We start from the raw sequence: 19,705 nt of genomic DNA on the forward strand, positions 1-19,705 counted from the left end.
GGAAGATGTTTGGTGTAGGATCAGCGTGGGGTAGAGGAAGGAAGAGCGTTTATAGAAGTAGTTGTTTTTTGTTTGTTTGTTTGTTTGTTTGTTTTTAATGCTCCCTTCTTTTCCCAATACCCAGATCAGGCATCAGAAATGAGTGTTAAATAAGAATAAATTAAATTCAGTAAAAATTTCCCAAGCTAAGACAGTTTTGTCAATGACAGCCTCTAGCAAAAGAAGCAGCAAAACTTTGATTCAATTACTGAGTTCCCAAAATCTCTGCTGAATGAATGTGCAGACAATCCGTTGCAGAGAATCAGATAATTTTTACCTGAACAAGAAAATTACTGATACTATAGTACCTTTGAGAGCTGTAGAAAGGAAATTCAACTTCAACGTCAAGCTTTCAGTTCAATTTCTGATTCAATCTATTTATTTAATCTGAAGAAAACTCATGAGATGTAACACATTTGATTTCCATTGTGGTTCTTCTAAGAGCTGATACATTTACAGTTGTACAAAATATATTCAATATAAAAGGAAAGCTGTCAAAAAATTATTATATAATGAAATGGGCTTTAAAGTTTAAAATTCTGATTTCAAATCCAAGATTGCAGTCCAGTTAAATGATAGATGGCAAATGCCCTTGAAATGGGTGTGGTTTTGAGTCAGATCACCTTTCTGGATGTTCTTAATTTCAATGCAAAATAAAAAATGTGTGAAGTGATGCTCAAAAGTACAGAGCATAGTGTAATTCCATTTTTTCCATTCACTATATGTAATGTTTTCAAACATGCACACACGTATTCTTGCATAAGTGTTTTTTCAATAATTGTGTTTTAAAACCACTGGAATTTGTCTTTCCTTTCAGAATTGCAAGCAGAAAAGCTGAAAGAATTATTTTTGGCTAGTACAAAAGTCAGCCAGATCTCTCAAAATAATTTTTTTTTAGGAATTAAAACCGTATTGGCTGTATTTGGTGTAAAAGGTTGTTTGGTGTTTACTGCATCTTTTAAGGCAAATGTTTGCAAACAGATTTCACTTAAATAGGTAACATCAGTTGAAAGTCAAATCCAGGGCTTGTTTCGACCCTTCCTAAAAATTTCCTAAAGGAGGCAATATTTTACGAAGTGTGATTTCAAGGAAGGAGTGAGTCATCAAGGCTTGTGGGAGCATTTTCCTGTGCATGAAGAGGTTCATATATTTCTGAAAAGACAAATAGGAGCATAGAAATGACTGGTTAATGTGAGCAAATTCTGAATGGTTCCTTGTCTGAAACTGTCAAAATGGGAGCTTTTATATATATATATATATATTTGTGTGTGTGTATGTATGTATATTTAAACTGTGAACATAACTGAATTATATAAGTAATTCACTTTGTAGTGCCTGACTGAAGACAGGGAACTATTTTTTCTGTTACGTGTAGTCACACAGCTAAAACATTTCTACTTTGACTTGGTTCTATTTTAAAGGCTTTGATATGCTTCCTCAAATACTGCAGTGTTTTCTCCCCTTTTCTAAATGCAAGAGGAGTATTTAAAAACCAACTCTTTTGTTCCTGTCAGCAAAACATGAACTGAGAATGCCCACGAGGCGAGTAGCAGGGGTGGTAATTGAAACCGTCAAAACTTTATAAAAACTGATTTAGTACAAAATTTAATGCAAAAAAACTCCGAGGGATTCCATGATGTACATGAAAATCAATGCATAAACAAAAATATTTAAGACAGGTTGATGGCAAGTACATGATAGCAGTGTTGGCACTTCAGTAATGCTTTAAAAATCCTTTGACATAAATGGGTATGGACATGCAGCTGTTGGTGTGGTTGTATCTGTGTGTATATGTATACACACACACGTGTAGAGTAGGTGTGTTCCCTGATAGGAAAGATGGTAGGAATTATAGGAAACAGCAGTGCTTTTGAAGAGACTTTGTGAAATATTACACAATTATTTGTTATTGTGTGTTTCTCCCATTGAATGCTGCAGAACACCCTTCCCAGACACTGGCAGAAGATGATCATTTTGAAATCAAAATAATGTCAGCATAGTTCAAGAAAGGAAAATGAATGAGAGGGACAGAGTACTTGAAACAAGATTTTCTCTTTTTCTCTTGTTTTTTGTCTTTTTTTTTCTCTTTTTTTCTCTTTTTTTTCTCTTTTTTTTCTCTTTTTTTCTCCTCTTTTTCCTCTTTTTCCTCTTTTTCCTCTTTTTCCTCTTTTTCCTCTTTTTCCTCTTTTTCCTCTTTTTCCTCTTTTTCCTCTTTTTCCTCTTTTTCCTCTTTTTCCTCTTTTTCCTCTTTTTTTTCCTCTTTTTCCTCTTTTTTTTCCTCTTTTTCCTCTTTTTCCTCTTTTTCCTCTTTTTCCTCTTTTTCCTCTTTTTTTTCCTCTTTTTTTTCCTCTTTTTCCTCTTTTTCCTCTTTTTCCTCTTTTTCCTCTTTTTCCTCTTTTTCCTCTTTTTCCTCTTTTTCCTCTTTTTCCTCTTTTTCCTCTTTTTCCTCTTTTTCCTTTTTCCTCTTTTTCCTCTTCTTTTCCCTCTTCTTTTCCCTCTTTTTCCTCTTTTTCTTTTTTTTTCTCTCTTTCTTTCTCTCTTTCTTTCTCTCTTTCTTTCTCTCTTTCTTTCTCTCTAGTGCAGAACCAGAATGTACTGAGGTCAAATATCTTGTTGATTTGACTAACAGAAAACTGCAAGTGTTTGATGCATATCCAAATGTTATATTTATAAGTGAGGATCAGCATAGATCAACTTGAATACTTCATTATTGAAAACAGTAATGTTTTCATTATTGAATTTGAGAATGTCTCTGCTTCAGTGTGTTCTTGAACCATCCAAAGATACTTTAATTTTCAGGGACCCAAGTGCTGGGTGAAAATCAGCTTTTTTTTTTTTTTTTTTTTCTAAGCCAGATTCTTTAATAACCTGTACAATAGGTTCAGGTCAAACTTACAGCTTTGCAGCTATTTTCAGTAAAGGTATTGCTTTTGTGCTTACTCCTAACCTCCTTTCTCTTGAAGAAATCTGGAAGGATGGTTGTATAGGAAAAAATTTTTGTACATCTAATATTGAAATTATGCATCTCCTTAGGTGTTTAAATAAATGAGGGTTTCCTCTGACTCTTGCTCACACACAAGGATAAACAGTACTATAAATAAGTGGAATATTTGCACCCTACTTTAAAAATATTTTTTAGTTAGGAGACTTTGCAATAAAGTGGAACATTTTTGGGGGAGAATTTAAACACTTTTCCTATTAGCTGAGTGTTAAACTTATTATTCTGCTTCTGCTTTCTTTTTGTTTGTTTTCTTTTATTTGGTAACGTGACAGATGCTTCTCCTCTTTTCTCTTTCCAGTTAGTGAGTGCAATGTGTATTAGGTATGGAACAGAAAAGAAAGATTAGATTGGAAGATGGATGGTACTTTTAATAAATGCTTCTAGGTCAATATTGGGATGAAGCTGGTTTTTTGTTACAGGTTACAGATCTATAACAAAATAATTGGCAAATCTACTCTCTCCTAAATTCAGAGTTTAGGTATGCCATATAAATTATCTGTATTTCAGAAAAATTCATGTTTTCCTTGATCACTGTAAGTGCAGAATTTGACTGTCACTTCAGTGGTGCTTGTGAATTCCTTTGTTGGATCTTGCTTCATATTTTTTGGAAACAAACAATTTATAAAAAAAAAAAAGAAAGAAAAAAAGACAGATTGAGAATGATACAGATCTATATATTTATTACCTTTTTCTGCACCATAATTGCTTGACCTTAAATCAAGCTTATAGATTCCTAATTTTCAGAGTATCATATGCATAGTCTCCTTCATGGTGTTTGACAGTCCTCTGAAGGTATCACTCATTACCATGGAAATTATAACATGGTCTGTTTTCAAGCTAATTGCTGCATATGACATTAAATTCGGTTCCTTGAGGTTTAAATTGCTCATGCAATACATATTGAACATTAGTTCATGTTCAGTGTATCTGGAATACTCATTATAACAGCCATAAAAATGGTCTGTTTGTGCCTCTGGAGACAAGCAGCTTGACTACCAGGAACCTGCAGGCTACAACATCTGCAGTGGGTTTATGTCCAAAGTGTTTGACACCCAGGATCCGAATCATTAATTAGCAGATGACAGCAGAAAAGAAATTAGCCTTTGTTCCTTTTAGCATAAACTTACTTTAGCATAAAATTCCTAGCTCCTGGCTAGGAAAGTGTGGAAAACCTGCTGAACATAATACTGGACTGTCTATTAAAAGTGTCTTTAGAATTGACAACAGCATTGCATTAGGGATTGCAAAAGTATAATGGACTGTTTGCTAAAAAGAGCCAGACATTGTTTTGGTTTTTTAAATGAGGGTTCATTTTTCTGTTTCTTCCATGACGTTCACATCAGGGATTTGCCTGGGTACTTATAATTCTGCTCCACTGGTGTATAAAAGAGTAGCTGCAAAAAAAAAAAAAAGGCCTCCAGGCTTGTGAGTACTTTAAATATGATGCTTTTCCAGCCATTTGCCAGTTTTCAACTTTCAGAGAAAGCATTTGAAAAGTAGAGGCCAGGAAAGCACCATGGGTGGGCTTAACTGGCACAGGCTGCTGCTTCACTGGCTTTGGATTAATGTGGAGGTCCTGTGAGTTAAATTTTGTGGGAAAGAATACAGTGATCTTAACAAGAGATTATAGGGCCATGAATAGGTTCTGGTTTGCATTGCATATCTACATGTTACAGATCAAAGGAAGCTTCCTCCTTGAGTTTGTTTCATTAAACAAAGGTAATTTCTGTTAAAGATATTCTAAGATTTCACCACTGAAACCATCAGATCCAGAGGCTTCTTTGTTTCGACTCAGTTTTTGTCTGTTAATGTAAATATTTTTCATGCTCTTCTAATTAAAAATCTATGCTCCATAAGGTTCAGAGCTTTGCCCAGAGATGACTTAAGCACAAATTGTAATGGGGCTTTACAGGGCAAAGCTTAAATATGCAGAGGAGGATTTTACACTTATCAGGGAGAGTTTCAGTTAAGCAGACAACTAGATTGTTTTTTGCTAGAAACGATTTAAAACATAACACCTCCCTCCACTAAAAAAACAAAACAACTGTATCAGCACTGTGTTTCCTTTTCTTCTCTTTTATTCTTTTCCTCTGAAGCATGTCTGCTGAAGAGCCTTAGTTTCACAGGTCATTTCAGACTGTGCAGGAGGAAATGAACCATGACTGACGAGTTAGACATCAGGTTTTGAACACCCAGGGTTCACTGATGATCATCATTTTTTTAGTCTGGGTACATTACAAATAGGAGCATTAAAATACCGAAAGTAGACTGTATGAACTTGATACTGGACTTCAAAAAACAGACTCCTGTGTGACTAATGATAACAGATGAGAATTTAATATATCCTTGGAAACAGGGAGTAGGGAACTATTCAAAGATCACTCATATAAGCTGTTTGAATACAGCACTAAAGCAAATGTTATATGACTTGGGCAAAAAACTCATGTAAAGCTAGTATAGAAATTAACCCCTTCAGGTGCCCTCCTCATAAAAACAGAATTCTCCCCCACACTCCTTCTCTAATCTTTGGATGTCTGACACTAGCCAGAGGTACGTCAAGGAAGTTTAGCTGTGAAAATTTGACAGTAGTGAATCCCTTTTGTACAGTTTTCATTTTAAAATGCCAGCATATTGCTGGGAGCAGAGAGCTTATGGCAGTGTCAGTCCTTCCTTCCCCAAAGAAATCTATGTGCTGTATAAATTATGTTGAAGGAGCTATCTAAGAAATGGCATGTGAGGAACTCATTAGGTATCTTCTACAGAAGGTGAAGGTTATTATTTTGTGGACAGTTCTGAACTACACCAAAATCCACATTGTACATTTTATGACAGACATTAACTTCAAATATTGCCTCCTGTAGCTGTTAAATAGTGAAAAAGAGAAATTTGCTGTCTAATTTGTAGATCTGAATACAGAGCAGAGCCTTTGGAACTCTTCAGTGCCTTCAAAATTTGGGAATAAAAGAGTTGAAGAGATGGACAAAAAAAATAATTTTTATCAAATTGAATTTCCTTTTAAATTACTTATCAATATTTGATTGTGTTGTGATAAATCAATATTCGATTATGTTTAGTGATAAATCACTAAAAAGCGATTTATCTTCAGCACAGAACTTGGTGTCAAATGTGTTGCCCTCAATGGAACTGTGTTGTCTTATGCTACCATGGGTAGCCTTGCCTTAGGGCTGATGTAAAAAAGGTGCCAAAGCTCCCCTTCCCCCAGCAGCATGCCTAGGGAGGGTCCTGAGGAGGAATTAGTGTCACACCACACTCCTTTCTCAAGCACTTTTAGCAGGGCCCTGCATACCACTGCTGGTTTTTAACTATTTTAACCAATATGTTTTAGGGAGCTAAGACTTTTTTTTTTCCCTCTCTCAGAAATATTGTGCAGGATCTACTGCCAGCTGGCTATTGATTTTAGAAACCCTTTTTTCCAGGAAAGAGCCAAGTGATTGAGCCCAATTGTTTATCAGCCAAAGAGTGGCATTCATTTTTCTTACCCTAGAGGAATATTGGAGTCCTGGTGTTACTACATGCAATGAATCAAGTGTGTCAAAACAAAACAGCCTTGGGAGTCCTAAAGGAAAGTCTGCCTCCTTTCCAGGGCTGGGGGTTTTACAACCAATGAGCTGTATTGAACATCCCATATTTTTGAACATAAACTTTTGAATATGGGTTAAAAGCAGTGAGGTAGAATGATAATTATTTCTGATTCATTGACTGAACAACGTCTTTCCCCCTCTCCAGTGTTAAAAAGTCTTAGAAGTGTTCTCTGTGTTATGCAGGGTGTGGATTTGAACTATGTTTGAAGTTCAATACGTGAAATGTATACAAGAAGTTACTTCAAAAGGTGAGAAGATGAGGAATGGTTCTCTTTTTTTTTCTTTTTCAAAGACTTATTCACGTGAGGGATGGGATAGTTGTACTCCTACTGTGATGAATACTTAATTCTCCATAAAGTGTGAGTAACATCAGTAATAACTGCACTTGCCTGTAAGTGCTTTAAAACTGGATTGCTTCACATTATTATCTGAGGTAAGACCTAAAGCAGCTGCAAATATTAACCCAGATCTCCTACATACTGATAACTGGACCATTGAGTATGGGGAGTGTAGCTCTTCCTCCTTTGGTTTTACAGATTCATTGAGACTTTTTCCTTCCAGCAAAAGCCATTTAATGAATGAGATCAAATTAAAATAGTTTTGAAATTACTCATACCCCATAATTTAGTGTTGTGCTCTCCCTTCTCTCATATTTTTCCAGTTTGAAGCAAAAATCTGGGTACCTTCAGAAGATGATTTATTTAGTGCAGTGTGTAGTTCCCTTTGGAAAATGCCCAGTGATCCAACACAACACAGCATTAGTCCCTGCTTTGTGTGTGCAGACACAGCTCCAGTAACAGTGAGAATGGCTTTAGGAACAAGAATAGTTCAGCTATAGTTAGAAATTAATAGTTGTCCATTAAGAAAGGACATGTGTGCAGTGTGTTGGTTTAACAGGCTGTGTGAGGAAAGCAGGTGAAATGCTGGCGTGTTTTGCATTCAGTGAAGTCAAACGTGGAGTTCATAAAATTCATCACGGTAGAAGCATAAACATAAGAATTCCAAATTTTTATTTATAATATAAACAAAAGATTGAAGGTTAAAGAGCAGTTGCAGAGTTCTGTAATGACTATTCAATATTTGGTGACTTTGCCACTCTCGCTGTAAACAGGGAATGTCACACTACAAAACATTCAGATCTGTTTCACTCAAGGAGAGTTCAAAAGGTTCTGTCCTTTCAAGTTTACAAGGTGTGTACATAAAATTTGTCAGGTTTTGTCACTGGAAAGTGTGTTACTGAAAAAATACAGGGTCTGTATGGAGCATAATTTCTGTCAAGTTCTATTAAAATATTAAAATCCTATTACTCTTAATGTGCTGGATTACCTGGGGTTTTTCTGGTGAGAATGGAACATCTTGACTCACATTGAAGAGTTTTCATTACCGTTGCCACAAAATATTTATTAGGATGGGGGTGCTCAACGAACTTTGACTTTAAAATCTGACTTTTTTTATTAACCACTTTTATTATTAAGTGAACACAAATGATTGATACCTCAGCATTCAACCAGACAGAGAGACCTACATCATTGTGTACGCTGGCACTTCTGCACACACATGAGGGAAGTTGTGCTGGGTGTTGCTTGTGGCATAAAATGGATGTGTGATGCATGGGAGTTTGGAATATGATTATCCAAAGACTTTTATCACAAATACCACTTTTGATTTCTGAGATGCGTGGGAATGCATGATTTTGTGTGTGCAGACATTTTTTTTTCTAAATTCTGACAGTCTGTACATGCAACTGAGAGTGTGTAAATACATCGTCAAGGATCTACATCACCTCTGCTCTTCTCAAGTTATTGAATAAACACAAGATTCTTCCCATGATAACCAATAGTACATATAACTAGAAAAGCACGTTTTTGTAAGTTTGCAAATGTTTTCACTTTTATCCCCAGGAAAAAGAAATATAAAGGGAAATACCTTGTATTACCCTTGTATAAAGGGAAATTTCCTTGTATTACCTTGGCTCAGTGCGTTTTTAGAAATATGTCTGCTTTTACATTCAAAGGCTCTTTTCCCCTGATGTACAATTCCTTTCTTGGTTTCATGGAAGAAAGTGCGCCGGGTGGAAGGAAAAATTGACCTGAAAATGCAGCTGTCACTTTCTGAGGCTTTTGGTTTTCTTCAGAATAGTGAACCACTCACAGGGGAGGGAGCGAGCAATGACAGAATTATCAGAAAGTCAATAACCCAGATTTTGCAGTCAGTACAAATCATAAAATGTGTATGTTTAACATAACTTTCACCTTGTAAGCAACTAATCCTTTCTTGTATCTAATAATACCATAATTTGCTATAATTAAAATCCTTAATGTATATTTGCTGGTTATATGTCTGTGTATAAATGCTCCAAGGCAAAATACATCACTCTGAAAAAGAGTGGACTTGTCTTTGATAAGTGATCTCATATTGCAATTGCCCTTGAGAAAACCACTCTACAGTTCGGATACCAGCTAAACCAATAAATCCTTTAAATTGCAGTTGAGTTATATGGGTTACACTCATTTTCTAACCTTCTTGGAATGTGCAGTGGTAAATAGAAGTGTCTGTTTTACAGCCACCTGAAAGACTGGCTTCTGTTCCCTTTGATTGTGGGAATTTGTAGCTAACCTCTGCTAAAGCCTGAGTGGTTTCTCACAGTCCAACTGCTCTTCATTTGCGCTTCCAAATGCAGCAGGGAAGGCAAGTACTTACACTGGGATACAGGATCTTTCCCAAGGCTCTTTCTGTATTATCCAAGTCCAGTACCAGCAAAAAAACCTCCGTTGTCTAAAGTTCTAGTTTAAATTACCATTTTCAGCTCTCTCAAGACTAAGCCATTTTCAGAGGGAAGTTGAATATACCTTGAAACTAACCGGTGTGAGCTATTTAAATAAGTTACTTAGCATTACATATATTTAAATGCAGTTTGGCCATCACCTTTTTTCTAGTGTGGGTAAATCCCTGCACATTTACTGTGCAGGAGCACAGTTTTTAGAGAAATGAGAATACATACAGACTAGCTGCCCTAAATACTTCCACAATCTTTATTTTCCTTGGGTGAAGAATTAGGAGAATTTTTAAGTTGTGCCTAGAGTTGTTCAAACTTCAGTTCAATTCCTGAACATCTTTCGAATTACATTCTTACTTTTAAATCATATATTTATTTAATTTATGGAAATAAGTAATAGTCTGAATAGAGTTATGAAATCTGGTATTTGGGGCATTTAGTGCAGTAACATTTGCAGACTGGAAGTTAGACAGAATACATGTATCAGTATGCTGATAATATGGGAAATTTCTCCAGAGTGAATTTAGGTGATGTCAGCATTGCTGCAGCAGTGCTACAGAGCATTCTTTCTAATTTTGATATGGTTATTTTGGAAATCACAAAAGGCAATGCAAAATGCAGAAAAATTGCAAATATAGACAATTTCATCAATTTATGTATGTCTCAGTTCTGATCTAGTAAAAATGTGCTGAATACAGAGTGAAGGAAGCTCTTTTTCAGGGGAAATGATGCCCAATATGCTGAACCAACAGTGGAAATGTCCTTTGAAGCAGATATGGAAGGAGAGGGGAAAAAAAACCCTAATGCTTGAATGCAGCAGTTCTGGGTCAGTGACATATTCTCTGAGCAGATTTAGTTCACATAGTTCTGGGTGCAGCTGAAGAAGCACTTATGTCATTGGGAACTCGATAAAAATAAAAACTTAGGAGTGAAGTCCCGCTTAGTTTCATCTAGAAGTTGTACCAGATGCTGGCTGCTGATGGAGACATCTGCTGAGGGAAGGCAGTGTCTGAGAAGAGGGAAGGCTGTAGGGAGTGAGCTGGGCATTTGTTGTCAGCGTTTGCTTTTTATATCTGCTTGTTAATATAGCTGCATTTCAGCAGTCCAGAAGGGTTTTCTCGACAGGAAACAAAAATTTTGACTGAAACTTGATAAGAACATTTTTCTTTAGCACTTGATTTGCATTTGCTATGTGGTAAATTTAGGTGTTTTTCCCTCCCCATGTAATTCTCATTATGGTGTAGTCAGAATATAATTAATTTTTTAATTAATTAGAAAGATTGTAGTGGGAAGAGATAGAAACATTTATATTTGTGTTTGGTAATGCTTTCTATTATAAATTACACTGGGATCTTTGAAAAATCTCTTGGCTACCTGTAGTCCCCACAGATTCTGTAAAAAGCAAAGAGTGAAGCTGTGAAGTTGGTGATGTTTCTTCATTGTTTCAGTGTTTCAATTCTTCATTTAAAGATGAAGCAGCCACGGAATCAGTGTCCAAATGCAAGTATGGCACACATCTGTAGTTTGTCTTGTAGTTTGTACTTCCTCCTTGTCACAGGAAGGTCACGACCTTGTCTTGATCAAGAATTGAGTAACTGAGTGTACTGAGCTCTGGCAAACAGGATGATGCAAACAGGAGCCAAATGTGATGAGCCTTGGTATGGTCTCTGGATCAACAGAAATTAAATGTGATGAGCCTTGGTATGGTCTCTGGATCAACAGAAATTGCAGCTACTGAACTGAGATTCTGAAATGATAGATGAAAATCAAATAGCGTTGTGTTTATGCACCATTTTAGGCATTCAGTGAGTGAACACTGGTAGAAAGAATGGAGCAAATTGCCTGAATGTTTTGTCATAGATCTTATATGTTTTCTGAAATAGAAATGTTAAGTGAAAACCACCGAAGATTTAATTAAGAATTGATTCAAATCTCACCAAAGTTCTACACGCCAGTCAGATAATTTTCCAAATGGATGAATGACATGGTGATTAATAAGTATAATTCCTATTAACCTAAAATGTCTATTATGAACATAGAATTTTAAATCCAAAAGAAATCACACAGTTAAACCTAATGCAAAAAAATAAAGCTTGCCTGTTTGGCTGATCATCATGTTATCCATCAGAGTCTATCCATTCACACATTATTCTGTTTCTTCCGATATATTACTGAGGAATTGTCAAGCCATAGATATCACAGTCAGTTTTTATTAGACAGTTAAATTTTATTAAGCTTAATTGTATGAAGATTGGCTTCATACAGACTTTGTAAAGAGAGAAATCAATATGGTCCAATGAGAAGAGCAGCTGTTACTTATTATGCACTAATTTTTATAAAAAGTTTGAGTACTTTATTGAGGGAAACAGAAGGAAGCATTTCATAGGATAAAGAATTTTTGAAATAATATTTATAGCTCTGTATGTCATCTGTGAAAGGAGAGACACAAACTATTGTGATATATTGCAATGTTTTCTCTGTATAGTTATTTCTGGGTAACTTTCTGTGATTGAATCTGAGAGGATTATATATCTCTTATTTAGGTTAGCAACATTTTTACTTTTACATCTCTTTCCTTTATTTTGCACTTCTTTTTCTTTAAAATCTTTAATTTTTTTTTCAGCTTTTCTCTTTAATGTTTCACAAGCTAGTGGATTTTTGAAACTGCAAGTTCTCTTGTTTCCCAGGTACTTCTCTCTGTTCCTCATAATTTGTATTCACCAGTTGTTTTACGTTTTGTTACTCCAAATTTCCCTCACGTAAACTATGCTGAAAGCAATATTGATTAAATTTATATTGGATAAAGTTAATCGGTGAACTCTACTGAACTAAGTCATCAAACAGTGAAATAGACTTTCAAAGGATACACACTGAGAGTTTTGTCATGTAAAGTAGAAATATTTCAATTCTATGCCAATTGAGATAACAGTGTGGACAGAATGAGATTTTCTATAATTTTCTATAGATTTCATGATGTTGTAGGTTATTTTTTTTAATTAAACCACAAAATTAAAGGTAAAATTCCAAAGCAGCTATGGGATTAAATTATGCAACTAGCTGCAAAAGCAATGTTAACCTGACTGTATTGTAAGAGATTTCGGAAAAAAGGCATTTCTGGTTATCTGAGGAGACTAATGTAACAGTGCTGTAGTTAAGAGTAATAACACTGAGGTCTTAGTCAAAAGTTTGAGATATGCAATCAGAAATCAGACCAAAGGTAGTAAAATGAACATAAATGATGAAGAATATCAGAACTGAAAAGGGTAAAGTTAGAAAAAGAACAGTTTTGTGTGCTGAATTAAAAAAACTAAATCCTGTAGAACTAATCTGAAAAATCAACTCCACATACAGAAGATAAGTCCATGTTTATGCAGTCTGTATCTGAATAGTTGTAAAGAATAGTCACTTCCTTTCCAGAAGAGGTCTGTTCCATATTACAGCAGGGTTCATTGCTGTGGGCATCGTGCCTACTGAATAACAAGTTGAAGAAGGAAAAAGGCTCAACACACCCATCTGTGTGTCTGGGCAGAGGAATTATTTTTATGGGAAGTTAATCACAGTGATTATGTGAAGTTAATCACAGTCCTTCCTCTCAAATCTTTGGGCTTTGTTGCCTGTGCACTTTTTTAGTGGATGTATGCAAGTTGCTTTTTTCTTCGGGTCTTTTTTTTTCGGTATCACGTTGTTCGTGATGATTCAACTTGCTGTTTCATTTCCTGGGGCCAGGCATCCATGCCAGCTGCAAGTTTTCAGAAATCTCCTTTTGCTCCTCTACTCATTGATGGGAACTGAAATTTGCGTCTTCTCCCTGATGAGTCATTGATTCTACACTGCCGAGAGTCTGCCAAAAAGATACGAGGTTGTTTTGGTTTATTTATGATAAATGCATTAAAATATCCGACGAAATAGAGAACTCCTTCTCTGCAAGGCTCCTCTTGATCTGTTCATCCCCCAGCCTGTATTGATACCTGGGACTGTCCCAATTCATGTGCAGCACCTTGCACTAGGTCTTATTAAACTTGGTGAGATTCACATGCACCCACTTCTTGAGCTTGTCCAGGTCCCTCTGGATGTCATCCCGTCCATTCAGGTGTGTCACCTGCACCACTCAGCTTGGTGTCGTCTGCAGACTTGCTGAGGGTGTGCTCAATCTCTTCATCTGTGTCATTAATGAAGGTATTATTTAGCACTGGTCCCAATATGGACCCCTGAGGGCACCACTTGTCACTGATGTCCCATCAGGACTCTGAGCTGTTGACCACGACCCTCTGGATGTGCCCATCTAACCCATTCCTTATCCATCTAACAGTCCACCCATCAAATCCATCTCTCTCCAGTTTAGGATGTTGTGGGGGACCATGTCAAAGGCTTTACAGAAGTCCAGATAAATGACATCTGTAACCCTTCACTTGTCTACTGACCCAGTCACTCCACCATAGAAGGCCACTGAGTTGGTCAGGCAGGACTCACCCTTGGTGAAGCCGTGCTGGCTGTCCCAAATCACCTCCCTGTCCTCCATGTGCCTCAGCACAGCTTCTGGGAGGATCTGTTCCATGGCCTTCCCAGCACAGAGGCTGACAAGGTCGGTAGTTCCCAGGGTAGCCTTTTTTAAAGGTGAGTACAATGATTCCCTTTTTTCCTGGATCTTCACCTGACTGCCACGACTTACAAATATCATGGAGAGTGGCTTAGTAATTACATCAGCCAATTCCCTCAGGGCTCTGGGATGCATCTCACTGGGTCACGTTGACTTGTGCGTGTTCAAGTTCCTCAGGTGATCATGAACCTGATCTATAATAATCAAATATTTTGCACAGCTAATGGTCAGGTAAGGAAAAATGTTCCTCATCTGCTCCTAAATCCCCAGGTTTTGTGTGCAGGATTTTTCCTCCCTGTCCCAGTCTGAAACACAGTGTTTAAGATAATGCTGAAATACAAAACATATAATGTGAGTTAACTGTGGAGAACAGTTGTATCTGACAAAGGTTGGATTTTAGCAAGAGCATATCTGCTGATCAACCTAATGCTTTTTTCCCAAATGTAATAGTTAATGCAGAACTGAGTGAAATGATATACAAGTAGCTGAAACTCAGGTTGGATGCTATCATAATACATTTTATATATATATGCTATAATTATATATACCCTATATGTACCAAACTTTATCTAGATATTCATTTGTCCTGACATAGTACATGTGAGAAATAAATTCAATCCTTATTTTGAAGCTCAACTTCTAGTGTTTGAGGAAGTAACAGTCACAGGTGGAGTGATCTCTGGGATGTGAGTCTTTCTAGTTACTGAATACTTGCCTCTGTTGTTATACTAAAAATTAGCATCGATTGGGATGTTTATTAATATCTTAAATGTTAAGTCATGTCAGCAGAAGAGTAAAAACAGCTGACTAAGATTAAAACCAGAAGTGAATAACATTCTCTTGAAAACAGATTATATTGAAATTTACCCTGGCACTACATTAATAAGCTGATGGTAAAAATGAAACAACTTGGAATCAGAGCACTACAAATGACTGTAACATGCAGAGTGTTGCTAAATTGTTCTCTTTCACAATGAACATTTATAAAAGCACCTTAATGTGCTGAAATGATAAATATTCATATGTTGACAATGGCACTTAATTTTGCAGAAAGGTGTCAACTGGCGTAACCTAATATTCAGAGAACAAATGTGATATGTGTATAATTTCATAGTGGAGTGAGGGATGGTGCCATCATCCTTAAAGACCCATGTGCTTCATTCTGGCAGGTACCTATATAGGGATGAGGTATTCTTTCATTTTAAATCTCCTCTGACTTCAGCAGAAGTTTTCTGATTAGGTCTTCTAATATCTGGTTCAACTGCTTTCCATCTTACATTTTTTCTTTACTAGACAAAAAAATCTCATTCAGTAGTCAGAGTGTGCTTGTATTCACCAGGATAAAATTTCTGTATTTGTGTTTATATGTTTTGTAACTGATATGTTGTCAAATACAAACTAGAAGGTGAAAATATTTATTTTTTTTAATTAATCTAACATTAGCTTTGGAAAATATGTTATGCTTTTCATACAATAACACAGCTGCAGAGTATGGGTGTGCTGATGTGGAAAAGTGACGTGGTTGAAACCTTCCGAAGAATGCTTATCAAATACTCGTGAGACTAAAATTTGGTTATCTATAATTAAAGAAAGGAAGAATAAGAAAACCCATCGACCATAGATCTTTCCCTTAACCCAGTTCTGAGAATCCTGTTAATATTAAGGAAGTGTAAAAGTGAAGATATGTTCAATTTTGTGGAGAATGTGAGACCTGTTGAATAATCTAAGTGATTCATGGTTAGACCACTGTATTTGCAAATTTACCCTTTTTCACTTGAATTGCACTTTTTTGGTTTAAATTACCAATTTAAACCAAGAAGTTCTCTGCGTAGAAAATGAGGTGGCCAAAACAGATGGCCTGATCTGAGGGTTTGTTTGTTATCACGCGGTGCAGAGTCGAATTTCACTGTATAAATATATGGACACTGTTCTTGGACACAATGCAGAGTCAGAGCTTGATATCAGAGGTAATATTGCCCAGAATTAAAAACCCTTGAGGACCTAATAATTAACAGATCTGATAGCTGTGTCTTGTATCTCCATTCTTCAATCCTTTCTTTAAAAAAATACCTTCTGATCGTGTTACGACCACCCTACCCCCAAAGACAAAGGTAACTGAGGTTCTTGTAAATATATCCCTTGTGTATATATATATATTTTAGAACAATATGGTTGCAAGGAGGCACGTACCTGTTCTCATTATTATTATCTATAGTAATACAACAATATAAAAGTATAAAGCTGTCACTTAAGAAAACGTCTAAGGAAAAGAAAGAAAGGGCAAGTGGAGAGGAAAGATATCCCCATCCTTGGATCCAACGACAAGACTTGACTGTTGCAGTTCCTTCTGTGTCTTTGGCAGTGTTTGAGGTGGGCAGCTGTGCTCTTTAAGTCCTTAGAAATAGTTCTGAGGGTTTGGTTTGGTTTGTGACTCTCTGGGGTAAGTTGATTGTTGGCTTTTTGTCTCTACCTCTCTGCATAGTGTGTCATAAAAGATAACAAGTGTGCACAGTTTATATTAATTTTAATATAAGGACACTGGAAATGTCCTAGATTGTGCAGATTGCTGTTTATCAGGTAATAGGGTGAAACCTGTGCCAACTGAATACCCATGGGGCAGCACAGCTGGCAGCTTGGGACAGACAGATGACCATTAAATGCTCAAGCTCAGTTTGGGGAGAGGGTACTTCAAAGTGATTGTTAAAACACAGCGTTACCAGCAGCACATAATTTTTTTTAAAACACTGAGTTTGATTTTAAACAAAAGCCTGATGTACCAATAGCAAAAAGAGACCATCAAGACTAATGCACATTTTGTGTTGCCTGAAAAGTAATGAAAGTGATGACCTTATTGAAACTACTTGATCACTTCAGCAGGAGGAAATTCCTCCTTGGCATCTGTTCATTGGCAAATGAAACTGGGGATATTCTCTGAAGCTTGTCAGGCTGACTGCACATAATGTTACTGCTCAGGTGAGCCAGCTCTATTGCAGTGATGTATTCCTTCTTTAAAATCTCATGCAGCTGAAGTGGTAGCCAAAAAAACCCTGTAGGTGTAGGTGTTTCTGTATAAAACATAAGCAGGATATTTTATTTATATTGCAGGTAAGGACCAGAATGCTTATATTTATCATGTATTCTAGCACTTGCTAGATTTGATTCATATAGTTTCTATCATACAGTTTGATAGAAAAATTTGAGCCAAACCCTCCATGTGAATAATGCTAAATTCTGTAAGGTTCACAGTCTTAGCATACAGATTTTCCTGTAAACCCACATGTGTTTGGCTATGTGAAAACTTATTTTTCATCATAGAATGGTTTGGGTTAGAAGGGACCTTAAAGATCATCTAGTTCCAACCCCTCTGCCATGGCAAGGTAAACCTTGCAGTAGAGCAGGTTGCTCCAAGCCCCATTCAGCTGGCCTTGAACTCCTGTTTTGATAACATTAGGTATCCATATCAAGGATAACTCCATGACCTAGGAGTGCTGTTTAGTGACCAGCAGGTAAGCACAGCTCAGTCCTGGAGTTATCTCCTTGCACTGACTTCACTCCTTGGCTTACTCAGAGGTGCTTCTTGTTGCATTTTTTCCTTTCCTCTGGTGGGTGAAGATAATCAAAATGATCTAAACATAATCAAAATGGTCTGAAACCGCCGTTTCTTGAAATAACATTCATCCACACACTGAAAGAAAAAGCAAAGCTTCTCAAGGGAACTATTTTACTGGTGAGTTTTTTATCTCCCAGCTGTGAAATGCGTCAGAAATATCGTAGTTTTTATTTTGCCATCCTGGGAAAGCTTAATTTTTGTGTGTGTGTGTAATCTCCCACCTCTTTTTCATTTCAACTTTCCCCCAAAAGAGAGCTTCTACTGTAAAATTCAACAGCTGACCTAACAGTTGTGCTGAAGATTTTAACTGAAAGTGTCGAGTGCTTTGTTGCAAACCACAACACCTCAGTTCTTATTGTGCAGCAGAAATGGTTTCATTAGAAGTGCAGACTGAAAGAACTGTATACTTTCTAATTTGCAACATTCTGTCAGAGCTGAATGTAATTATTACTGAAACTTCAATATTATATTGAGATTCTTTACTGAATGTCTTGTGTTGATGAAAGAGATGCTTTAGTCCCTGTAGTCTCTTCTAGTTGTTTATAGCATCATTTAATACAGAATAATTTTATTTTTTTCATAAATATCATATATATTTTATGAGCTGTCTATTTTTAAAGTAGATAGTACTGATATTAGATAGCAAATATAATTTGCTTTTCTGAGTTTCTTTGCTGAAGTGCATATTCAAAATCCATTACTGTTAAGATTCCTGCTTAATTTCAAGGTCTTGAATCTCATGATAAAATACTAGTGATGTGTTGCAAATCTCAGTTCTTTTCCCTCCCTTTTTAGAAGCAGAAGTACTGCAAAAAGGGGAAAAAAAATAAAATCAAGTTGTAATAGGAATAGGTGTTTCAATTCACTGATTGGTCTTCCTCGAAACAGAAATTTTAATGAAAAAGTATGTTGCTTTAGCATTAACTGTAATGTTTGCCTTTTTTTTCTGAAATGGAATGTGAGAGTTGGGTTTGTATTTCGTTCAGTGTAAAGCAATATGAATTGGATTTATTTCACTGTGGATCTTATAAAAGCTTTAAAATATACGATTACATTCCAAGTGAAAATTACCACTTTGGAAAGGATACAATATTTTGACTTATTCTTTAATTAATAAGTAGTTTTGATTCCCCTGAGCATATTTGTCAATTCTAATTTATACTGTAAGGAGGTTTAAGCGAGAAGAAATTATGGAACGGATTAAACTTTATGAAGTTAAAATAGATTTGAATTGTTCTTCCTTCAGATTACTGGAGGTCTCAAAACTTCATACTTTCAAAGTTTTGCTTTGTTTCTTGCACGGAATATATCTTTTAAAGTAGGAAAAGTCTCACGCTGTGTGCCATCACTCGTGCTAAATACATCCTTTCTGCCTCCTGCTCATCCCAGACAATGATGCATCATTTGCAGTGTTTGAGTCTGATGATTTGCACACTCAGAAGCAGCACATAATTTGGACATCTAAAACACCAATTTATCTATGTTAGGAGAAATCAAGTTATACAGGTGAACAGTGGGACACAGTCTAATTTGGAATCTATAAAGGGCATTGGAATTAATTAAATTTGGGTGAACTGAGACTGTTTTCAGATGCATTGATTAATACTTTGAGATGATGTCATGCTTTTATTTTCTGTGTTAGACAGGGCTATGAAGAACTGGAAAGGCAGCTGAAAGAAGTCTTCAAGGAAAGGAGCAACATACTCCACCAACTGTTAAAGACTTCTAAAGAACTTCAGGGAATTAAAGTAAACCTTCAGGTTAGGTTCTGTCTCAGTTTTTATAGAATTACTTACCTTTATTACTTACCTATGTTACTTACTTATATTTTCTTACTGATATCTGTTAATTACGAAAAAAAAAATGTTTCTGGTTTGTTTGGTTTTAAACATTAAATATGTGAATAATTATTATTTCGTCTATTTTGTTGGTTTTGTAGTTATTATAAACACAGTGTTTTCATGGCAAATTTTACCCTAGTGAGTTGGGCCCTCCCTTTGTCTACTCAATAGCAATGAAGTAACAAGTAGGTTGAAAATGCTGCTCTGGATTTGAGGTCCCAAAATCACCAGATATTCAG

At 36.1% G+C, this 19,705-nt stretch overlaps 1 protein-coding gene across 3 annotated transcripts in view; it reads left to right on the top strand.

The window, feature by feature from the left end:
* The window catches only part of LUZP2 (leucine zipper protein 2), a 132,610-nt gene that overhangs the window by 40,167 nt on the left and 72,738 nt on the right, over positions 1-19,705 (top strand). For all 3 annotated transcript variants that reach the window (XM_064657198.1, XM_064657199.1, XM_064657197.1), the window contains exon 2: positions 19,268-19,385. In XM_064657198.1, the coding sequence (XP_064513268.1) occupies positions 19,268-19,385 (118 nt within the window). The remainder of the gene's footprint in view (positions 1-19,267; positions 19,386-19,705) is intronic.

Source organism: Pseudopipra pipra, chromosome 6, assembly GCF_036250125.1.
Source record: "Pseudopipra pipra isolate bDixPip1 chromosome 6, bDixPip1.hap1, whole genome shotgun sequence".
NCBI classification, from domain to species: domain Eukaryota; kingdom Metazoa; phylum Chordata; class Aves; order Passeriformes; family Pipridae; genus Pseudopipra; species Pseudopipra pipra.